The sequence below is a fragment of the Camarhynchus parvulus genome, unplaced genomic scaffold (assembly GCF_901933205.1).
Source record: "Camarhynchus parvulus unplaced genomic scaffold, STF_HiC, whole genome shotgun sequence".
NCBI classification, from domain to species: domain Eukaryota; kingdom Metazoa; phylum Chordata; class Aves; order Passeriformes; family Thraupidae; genus Camarhynchus; species Camarhynchus parvulus.
In genome coordinates, this window is record NW_022148237.1 from 411,655 (window position 1) to 421,970 (window position 10,316).

General features: G+C 57.3%; 2 protein-coding genes across 2 annotated transcripts in view; one reads left to right on the top strand and one right to left on the bottom strand.

The window, feature by feature from the left end:
* FAU (FAU ubiquitin like and ribosomal protein S30 fusion) overlaps positions 1 to 10,316 on the bottom strand; it is a 581,541-nt gene that overhangs the window by 211,347 nt on the left and 359,878 nt on the right. The window lies entirely within an intron of this gene.
* Positions 38 to 9,692, top strand: STX5 (syntaxin 5). Its single transcript, XM_030970025.1, has 11 exons — positions 38 to 195; positions 347 to 545; positions 729 to 802; positions 1,511 to 1,566; positions 2,268 to 2,338; positions 2,434 to 2,550; positions 3,227 to 3,293; positions 4,406 to 4,471; positions 6,483 to 6,577; positions 6,684 to 6,805; positions 9,319 to 9,692. Exons 2-11 carry the CDS (start codon positions 363 to 365, stop codon positions 9,476 to 9,478), a joined length of 1,011 nt encoding a protein of 336 aa, XP_030825885.1. The 5' UTR covers positions 38 to 195; positions 347 to 362; the 3' UTR covers positions 9,479 to 9,692.

A 10,316-nucleotide genomic window follows, 5' to 3' on the forward strand; every position in this document is an offset into this window, starting at 1 on the left:
TCTGTTCCCACCATTCCCAGCAGCGCGAGGCGCTGCCATGGGCGTGGCCTGTTGCTATGGGCGCGGCCTATCTCCGAGAGTTCCTCCCGGAAGTCCCGGCGGTTCAGTTCTTGTTCAGGCCGCACTTCCGGCGGAAGGGACGTGGCGGTGACGTCAGCGCGGCCGGTGCTCCCGGTGGCGGCTCCGGAGCCCGCGGTGAGGGGCGGGGGGCGGGGCGAGCCCGGGACCCCCCCAGACCCCCCCCAGACCCCGGGGTTGGGGGTCCCGGTGCGCGGGGAGCGCCCGGAGCCGTCCCGGAGCCCCCCCCGGTAACTCCCGGTACCCCCCGGTGCCTCCCGGTGCGCAGGCCCCGATGAGCCCCGATGCAGGCGCGCCGCCGGCTCGGGCCTAGGCAGCGGGAACCGGCGCAGGCCTCGCCCCCGGGGCCCCCCCGAGCTCCGGCCCTGCCGCCCCTCCCGGAGCCCCCCCCGGCCGCTGACGTCATGTCGTGTCGCGACAGGACCCCGGAGTTCCTGTTCGCCTGCAAATCGCTGCAGGGACGGCAGGTGCGACCGGGACCCCCGTGGGACCCCAAACCCCCCTCACCCCGGGGGTCCCCAAACCCCCTCCCCTCCTTCCCTTGGGGGTCCCCAAATCCCTTCCCCCCCCCCTTTGCCTCATGTGGGGCTCCCCCCGTGCCCCTCCCCCACCCCGGGGGTCTCCCTGACCCCCCCATTTCCCCCCCCCAGGTCGGGGGGCTCCAGGTGGGCAGAGCAGCCCCCGGGCCGGGGCGGCAGCGCAGCGAGTTCAGCCTGATGGCAAAGTGAGGGGGGGTCCGGGGCTCCTGGGGGGGCTCAGGGATGGGGGGCGGGGTCTGCAGGGGGCACAGGATGGGGGGGGGGGGGGTCCCCTGCGGAATTGGGGGTTGGGGTCCTCAGGAATTGGGGGCGGGGGTCCCCAAGTGTGGGAGGTTTGGGGGGAGTATGGGGGGATTTGGGGAAATTTGGGGGGTTTTGGGGGTCTGGGGGGAAGTTGGGGAGGAATCGGGGGGTTCGGGGTGGAACTGGGGGGTTCGGGGTGAAAGCAGGGCAGGTTTTGGGGTAAACTCGGGGCAGGTTTTGGGGTGAATTAGGGCACTTTTGGGGTTAATTTGGGCAGTTTTAGGGTGCAGTGACCTGAGGTCGTTTTGGGGTAAAATGGGGCAGTTTTGGGGTAAAACGGGGCAGTTTTGGGGTGACCTGGGGCAGTTTTGGGGTGAATTGGGGAGTTTTGGGGTGACTTGGGGCAGTTTTGGGGTGAATTGGGGCAGTTTTGGGGTGAGTTGGGGCAGTTTTGGGGTGAGCTGGGGCAGTTTTGGGGTGAGTTGGGGCAGTTTTGGGGTGCCCCAGCCCTGTTTTGGGCTGACTTTGGGCCGGTTTTGGGCAAATCCGTTTTGGGGTTGGGGTCCCCAGGTTTGGGGGGTCCCAGGGAATTGGGGTGGGGGTCCCCAGCTGTGGGGGGAGGGGTCTCCCCATCCCTGCCCCCCCCCCAGGCGCATCGGGAAGGATCTGAGCAACACGTTCGCCAAACTGGAGAAACTGACCCTGCGTGAGTGGGGAATGGGGGGATTTGGGGGTCCTGGGGGGTCTGGGGGGGTCTGGGGGGTCTGGGGGGTCCTGGGGGGTCTGAGGGGCTGTTTGGGGGTCCTGGGGGGCTGTTTGGGGGGTTCCGGATGCTCTTTGGGAGTCCCGTTGGTTTTAGGGGTGCTTTGGGGGTTCCTCTGTGATTTTGGGGTCTTTCAGGTGTCTCGGGGTGGTTTGGGGGGTCCTGGTTGGGTTTTGGGGCTCTCCGGGTGTTTTTGGGGTTCCTGTGTGTTTTTGGGGTTATTTTTTGGGGACTCTCTGTGTGTTTTTGAGGTGTTTTTTGAGGTGGTTTTTGGGGGCTTCTGGTTGGTTTTGGGGTGTTTTTTGGGTGTCCCTGGGGGTGTTTCTGGGGTGTTTTTTGGGGTGATTTTGGGGTGATTTTTAAAGTGGTTTTGGGGTGATTTTTGGGGTATATTTGGGGTGTTTCTGAGGCATTTTTGGGGTGATTTTTGGCGTGTTTCTGGGTTGATTTTTGGGGTATTTCTGGGGTGTTTCTGGGTTGATTTTTGGGTTGATTTTTGGGGTGTTTTTGGGGTGTTTCTGGGGTATTTTGGGGGAGATTTTTGGGGTATTTCTGGGGTGTTTCGGAGGTGTTTCTGGGGTGTTTCTGGGTTGATTTTTTGGGGTGTTTTGGTGCTCCCCGCCCTCCCCGTGCCCCCCCCGCAGTGGCCAAGCGCAAGTCGCTGTTCGACGACAAAGCCGTGGAGATCGAGGAGCTCACCTACATCATCAAGCAGGTCTGGGGGGGCTCTCCGGGGCTGCCCCCGCCCCCCCCCCGCGGGTCCCGGGGCTGCTTTTGGGGCGCCCTGACCCCCCCGCGCCCCCTCCCCAGGACATCGGCGGCCTCAACGCGCAGATCGCGCGGCTGCAGGAGCTGCTGCGCGCCCGCGGCCGCCCCGACGGGCGCCACCTGCAGAGCCACTCCAACGGCGTGCTGCTGGCGCTGCAGGTGGGGCTGGGGGCTTGGGGACCCGTGAACCCCCCTGAGCCCCCTGAACCCCCCTGTGCCCCCACATAACCCCCACATAACCTCCTGTGCCCCCCTGTGCCCCCTGAGCCCCCGCTCCAACGGCGTGCTGCTGGCGCTGCAGGTGGGGCTGGGGGGCTTGGGGGGGAATTGGGGACCCCCTGTGCCCCCCTGTGCCCCCCTGAGCTTCCTGAGCCCCCCATAACCTCCCCATGGCCCCCTGAGCCCCCCCATAACCTCCACATAACTCCCTGAACCCCCCCTGAGCCCCCCTGAGCTTCCTGAGTCCCCCTGAGCCCCCCGCTCCAACGGCGTGCTGCTGGTGCTGCAGGTGGGGCTGGGGGCTCTGGGGGGCTTTGGGGACCCCCTGAACCCCCCTTGAACCCCCCCAGAACCCCCTGTGCCCCCCCCAACCTGCCTGAACCCCCCCCCAGAACCCCCTGAGCCCCCCCGTGCCCCCCACTCGGACAGCGCGCTGCAGGTGCGCCTGGGGGTCCCCGTAAATTGGGGGGTGGGATCCTCAGCAATTGGGGGATGGGTTGGAAATTTGGGGGGTGGGATCCTCAGCAATTGGGCTGGGGGGCTCTGGAGGGGGGCTCTGGGGGGCTCTGGGGGGTTTTGGGGACCCCCAGCCTGACCCCCCCCGTGCCCCCCCCAGTCCAGACTGGCCTCGATGTCCAACGACTTCAAATCCGTGCTGGAGGTGCGCACGGAGGTGAGAACAAATTCCTTTTTGGTTGTTTTCCTCTTTTCTCCTCTTTTTTCCTCTTTTCTCCTCTTTTTTCCCTCTTTTCTGCTCATTTTCCTACATGGTTTTCTCCTATTTTCTTCCTTTTTTACCCTTTTCTCGTTTTCTTTTGTGTTCTTTCTGTCACGATTTTTCTCTTTTATTTCTTGCCCTTTTGTTCTTTTTCTCCCTCTTTCTTCTTTTTTCTTTCCCCCCTTCTTCTTTTCCCACTTTCCCCCTTTTTGCCCCTTTTTCTTTCTTTACTTTTTTTGCTTCTTCTCTTGATTTTTTCCTCCGTCTCAAATTCTTTTTTTCTTCTTCTTCCACATTTTCCCCCTTTCTCCCCCATTTTCTCTCCCTTTTTTCCCCTCTTCCCCTCATTTGCTCCCCATTTCTCCCCCTATTTTTCCCTTTCTTTATTCCCCATTTTCCTCTCATTTTCTCCTATTTTTCCTCCATTTTTCTCTCCCTTTATTCCCCATTTTCCCCTCATTTTCCCCCATTTCTCCCCCATTTTCCCTTTCTTTATTCCCCATTTTCCCCTCATTTTCCCCGCATTTTCTCCCATTTCTCCCCCCATTTTTCATTCCCTTTTTTGCCCATTTTCCCCTCATTTTCCCCCATTTCTCCCCCTATTTTTCTCTCCCTTTATTCCCCATTTTCCCCTCATTTTCTCCCATTTCTCCCCCCATTTTTCATTCCCTTTTTTCCCCATTTTCCCCTCATTTTCTCCCATTTCTCCCCCCATTTTTCCCTCCCTTTTTTGCCCGTTTTCCCCTCATTTTCCCCCATTTCTCCCCCCATTTTTCCTTTCTTTATTCCCCATTTTCCCCTCATTTTCCCCTCATTTCCCCCCATTTTTCCCCCCATTTTTCTCTCCCTTTATTCCCCGTTTTCCCCTCATTTTCCCCCATTTCTCCCCCCATTTTTCATTCCCTTTTTTCCCCGTTTTCCCCTCATTTTCCCCCATTTCTCCCCCCATTTTTCCCTTTCTTTATTCCCCATTTTCCCCTCATTTTCCCCCATTTTTTCCCCCCATTTTTCCCTCCCTTTTTCGCCCGTTTTCCCCTCATTTTCCCCCATTTCTCCCCGATTTCGCAGAACCTGCACGCTTGCGCGGCAGTCGGGAGCATTTCTCCCGCGCGCCCGTCTCGGCCCTGGCTGCCAACAACCTCAGTGAGAGCTGGGATTGGGGTGGGAAAGGGGAATTTGGGGAAAATCCGGGTGGGAAAGGGGAATTTTGGGTTGGAAAAGGGGAATTTTGGGGGAATTTTGGGAAATTCCGGGTGAGAAAAGGGGAATTTAGGGGGAAATTCCAGGGGAATTTGGGTGGTAAAATGAGAATTTTGTGGGGAATTTTGTGGGGCAGTTCCAGGTGGGAAAAGGGAATTTTGGGAGGATCTGGTTGGAAAAGGGAATTTCGAGGGAGTTTTGGGGAAATTCAGGTGAGAATTGGGAATTCAGGTGGGAATTGTGAATTTTGGGGGAATTTTGGTGGGAATTGTGAATTTTGGGGGAATTTTGGTGGGAGGGAATTTTGGGGAATTTTGAGGGGATTGAGGTGGGAATTGGATTGGAGGAATTCAGTGGGAAGGAGGGGAGGGTGGGAATAGAACTGGTAGAATTGAGGTGGGAATGGGGGTGAGGATGAGGTGAATTCAGAAGGGGTATGATGGGAAGTGCCTTTTGGTGGAAAGGGGGTGTGATTTGAGGGGATTGAGGTGGGGGGAGGTGGAATTCAGGTGGGGTGTTGGGGGGGAGACTGTGCGTTGGCAGAACAGGTGGGGTGATTTGGGTGCTCGAGGGAGAGTGGGGGAATTTTGAGGGGATTGAGGTGAGAATTGAGGTGGCAATTGTGGATTTTGGCAGAATCCAGGTGGGAATTGTGAATTTTGAGGGGATTGAGGTGAGAATTGTGCATTTGGGTGGAATCGAGGTGGGTTTTGTGCCCTTTGGCAGAGCCCAGGTGCCAGCTGTGCCCTTTGGCACAGCCCAGGTGACAATTGTACATTTGGGTGGAATTGAGGTGCCAATCCTGCCCTTGGCACAGCCCAGGTGCCAATCCTGCCCTTGCCAGACCCGGTGCCAGCTGCGCCCCTTGGCACACCCGGTGCCAATCCTGCCCTTTGCCAGACCCGGTGCCAATCCTGCCCTTGGCACAGCCGGTGCCAATCCTGCCCCTTGGCACACCCAATGCCAATCCTGCCCTTGGCACACCCGGTGCCAATCCTGCCCTTGGTACACCCAATGCCAATCCTGCCCTTTGCCAGACCCGGTGCCAATCCTGCCCTTTGCCAGACCCGGTGCCAATCCTGCCCCTTGGCACACCCGGTGCCAATCCTGCCCCTTGGCAAACCCAATGCCAATCCTGCCCCTTGGCACAGCCGGTGCCAATCCTGCCCCTTGGCACACCCAATGCCAATCCTGCCCTTGGCACAGCCGGTGCCAATCCTGCCCCTTGGCACAGCCTGGGTGCCAATCCTGCCCTTGTCACAGCCGGTGCCAATCCTGCCCTTGGCACACCCGGTGCCAATCCTGCCCCTTGGCACAGCCTGGGTGCCAATCCTGCCCTTGGCACAGCCTGGGTGCCAATCCTGCCCTTTGGCACACCCGGTGCCAGCTGTGCCCCTTGGCACACCCCAATGCCAATCCTGCCCTTGGCACAGCCGGTGCCAATCCTGCCCTTTGGCACAGCCGGTGCCAATCCTGCCCTTGGCACACCCAATGCCAATCCTGCCCCTTGGCACAGCCGGTGCCAATCCTGCCTTTGCCAGACCCGGTGCCAATCCTGCCCTTGGCACACCCGGTGCCAATCCTGCCCTTTGGCACACCCGGTGCCAATCCTGCCCCTTGGCACAGCCGGTGCCAATCCTGCCCTTGGCACACCCGGTGCCAATCCTGCCCTTTGCCAGACCCGGTGCCAATCCTGCCCTTGGCACAGCCGGTGCCAATCCTGCCCTTTGCCAGACCCGGTGCCAATCCTGCCCTTGGCACACCCGGTGCCAATCCTGCCCCTTGGCACAGCCGGTGCCAATCCTGCCCTTGGCACACCCAATGCCAATCCTGCCCTTGGCACACCCGGTGCCAATCCTGCCCTTGGCACACCCAATGCCAATCCTGCCCCTTGGCACACCCAATGCCAATCCTGCCCTTGGCACACCGGTGCCAGCTGCGCCGTTCCCCGCAGGCAGCCCGGCCGTGCTCCAGGCCGAGCCCGCGGGCGCCGTGGCCATCGACATGGACGCCAGGACCAGCCAGCAGCTGCAGCTCCTGGATGAGCAGGTTGGGAACCCAAAACCCCCAAAAAACCCCAAAAACCCCCAAAAACCCCCAAAAACCCCCAAAAAAAGGGGTTTTGGGGCAGCTCCAGCAGCCTGGCCCTCGGCAGGACTCGTACATCCAGAGCCGCGCCGACACCATGCACAACATCGAGTCCACCATCGTGGAGCTGGGCTCCATCTTCCAGCAGCTGGCACACATGGTCAAGGAGCAGGAGGAGACCATCCAGAGGTGCCCCAAAAACGCCCAAACCCCGCTCCCTGAGCCCCAAACTCCGCTCCCTGAGCCCCAAACTCCGCTCCCTGAGCCCCCAAACTCCGCTCCCTGAGCCCCCAAACTCTGCTCCCTGAGCCCCCAAACTCCGCTCCCTGAGCCCCCAAATTTTCTCTCCCTGAGTCCCCAAATTTTCTCTCTCTGAGCCCCCAAACTCCGCTCCCTGAGCCCCCAAACTCTGCTCTCTGAGCCCCCAAACTCTGCTCCCTGAGTCCCCAAATTTTCTCTCTGAGCCCCCAAATTTTCTCTCTCTGAGCCCCCAAATTTTTTCTCCCTGAGTCCCCAAATTTTCTCTCTGAGCCCCCAAATTTTCTCTCTCTGAGCCCCCAAATTTTCTCTCCCTGAGCCCCCAAATTTTCTCTCTGAGCCCCCAAATTTTCTCTCTGAGCCCCCAAATTTTCTCTCCCTGAGTCCCCAAATTTTCTCTCTGAGCCCCCAAATTTTCTCTCCCTGAGTCCCCAAATTTTCTCTCTCTGAGCCCCCAAATTTTCTCTCTGAGCCCCCAAATTTTCTCTCTCTGAGCCCCCAAACTCCGCTCCGAGTCCCCAAATTTTCTCTCCCTGAGCCCCCCAAATTTTCTCTCCTGAGCCCCCAAATTTTCTCTCCCTGAGCCCCCAAATTTTCTCCCTGAGCCCCCCAAATTTTCTCTCCCTGAGTCCCCAAATTTTCTCTCCCTGAGCCCCCAAATTTTTCTCTCTGAGCCCCCAAATTTTCTCTCCCTGAGTCCCCAAATTTTCTCTCTCTGAGCCCCCAAATTTTCTCTCTGAGCCCCCAAATTTTCTCTCTCTGAGCCCCAAACTCCGCTCCGAGTCCCCAAATTTTCTCTCCCTGAGTCCCCAAATTTTCTCTCCCTGAGCCCCCAAATTTTCTCTCTGAGCCCCCAAATTTTCTCTCTCTGAGCCCCCAATTTCCCCGCAACTTTCCTGTCATTTCCTCCCCATTTTCCCCGAATTTCCCCCCAATTTTGCCCCAATTTTCTTGTCATCTTCCCCCCAAATCTCACCCCAATTTCCCCCATTTTTTCCTATTTTTCCCTTTTTTTCCCCATTTTTTCCCATTTTTCCCCAACTTTCTCCCCTTTCCTTCCCTTTCCACTGATCTTTTCCCCCCATCTTTTTCTCCCTTTTTTCCTCATTTTTTCCTCATTTTTTTCCTCATTTTTTCCTCATTTTTTATATTTTTTCCTCTTTTTTCTCTCTTTTTTTTTTCTCTTTTTTTCCGTTTGTTTTCTTTTTTTCTCTTTTTTTCCCCTTTTTTTTCTCATTTTTCCGATTTTTCCCCCACCAATTTCCCCCCAATTTTCCCCCAAATTTCCCCCCAATTTTCCTGTCATTTTCCCCCAAATTTCCCCCCCAATTTTCCTGTCATTTTCCCCCAAATTTCCCCCCAAATTTCCCCTAATTTCCCCCAATTTTCCTGTCATTTTCCCCCAAATCTCCCCCCAATTTCCCCCAAATTTCCCCCCAATTTCTCCGAAATTTCCCCCCAATTTTCCTGTCATTTTCCCCCAAATTTCCCCTCAATTTTCCTGTCATTTTCCCCCAAATTTCCCTCCAAATTTCCCCCAAATTTCCCCCAATTTTCCTGTCATTTTCCCCCAAATTTCCCCCCAAATTTCCCCCACATTTCCCCCAATTTTCCTGTCATTTTCCCCCAAATTTCCCCCAATTTCTCATCCCAAATTTCCCCCCAATTTTCCTGTCATTTTCCCCCAAATTTCCCCCCCCAATTTTCCTGTCATTTTCCCCCAAATTTCCCCCCAATTTTCCTGTCATTTTCCCCCAAATTTCCCCCAATTTCCCCAAATTTCCCCCAATTTTCCTGTCATTTCTCCCCAAATCTCCCCCATTTTCCCCCAAATTTCCCCCCAACTTTCCTGTCATTTTCCCCCATTTTTCCCCCCAACTTTCCTGTCATTTCTCCCCAAATCTCCCCCATTTTCCCCCAAATTTCCCCCCAAATTTCCCCCACATTTCCCCCAATTTTCCTGTCATTTTCCCCCCATTTTCCCCCAAATTTCCCCCCAATTTCCCCCCAATTTCCCCCAAATTTCCCCCCAATTTTCCTGTCATTTTCCCCCAATTTTCCCCCCAAATTTCCTGTCATTTCTCCCCAAATCTCCCCCAATTTCCCCCCAAATTTCCCCCCAATTTCCCCCCAATTTTCCTGTCATTTTCCCCCAAATTTCCCCCCAAATTTCCCCCCAATTTTCCTGTCATTTTCCCCCAAATTTCCCCCCAAATTTCCCCCAATTTTCCTGTCATTTTCCCCCAAATTTCCCCCCAATTTACCCCAAATTTCCCCCCAATTTTCCTGTCATTTTCCCCCAATTTTCCCCCCAAATTTCCTGTCATTTCTCCCCAAATCTCCCCCAATTTCCCCCCAAATTTCCCCAATTTCCCCCCAATTTTCCTGTCATTTCCCCCAAATTTCCCCAATTTCCCCCGATTTCCTGCCCCTCTTTGCCCCAGGATCGACTCGAGCGTGGAGGACGCGCAGCTGAACGTCGAGGCCGCTCACGGCGAGATCCTCAAGTATTTCCAGTCGGTCTCGTCCAACCGCTGGCTCCTGGTCAAGATCTTCCTCATCCTCATCGTCTTCTTCATCGTCTTCGTCGTCTTCCTGGCCTGAAGCTGCTCCTTGGCACCCCAAAATCCCCAAAATCCCCCAAAAAAAATCTGCTCGGACTCGGCCCCGCGGGGCTCGGACACGGGGCTGGGGGCCCCAAAATGCCCCAAAATGCCCCCAGGAGAGCCCAAAATGCCAAAAAAACCCCATCAAATGCCCCAAAAATCCACTCAAAATCCCCGAAATTCCCCCCAAAACCCCCCAGGACACCCCAAAATCTCACCAAATCCCCCCAAAAACGCCACAAAGTCTCCCCAAAATCCCCGAAATTCACCCCAAACCCCCCCCCCCGGGACCCCCTTTTCCCCTCCTGGGGGTTGGGAATTTTGGGAGGGCCCTGGGACCCCTCCCCATGGACCAGGGGTGCCCCAGAAAGGGGCTGGGGGTTCTCTGGGGGGCTGCAGGACCCCCAAAATGGGGTTGGGGACCCTCAGGAGAACCTGGGACCCCCAAAATGGGGCTGGGGACCCCCAGGACCCCCAGAAGGGGCTGGAGGATCCTCTGGGGGGCTGTGGGACCCCCCCAAGGGGGAGGGAGACCCCAATTGAGGCTGTGAGACCCCCGGGGCTGGGGGGGGGAGGGGTCTGTGAACTCCGGGACCCTTGGGGGGGGTGCAGGACCCCCAAAAATGGGGGCGGGGCTGTGGGACCCCCTCAGAGAAAGAATTGGGACCCCAATAAAGGGTTTGGGGTCCCTCTGGGGAGGCTGGGGACCCCCAAAAGGGGCCGGGGGACCCCATTTCTGCCCCCCGCGGGGGCTGCGGGACCCCCGTGGGAACAGAACCCCCCCGGTAAAGCCGTGGGACCGCTGGGGATGGGTCTGGGGGCTGCCCTGGCCCCAG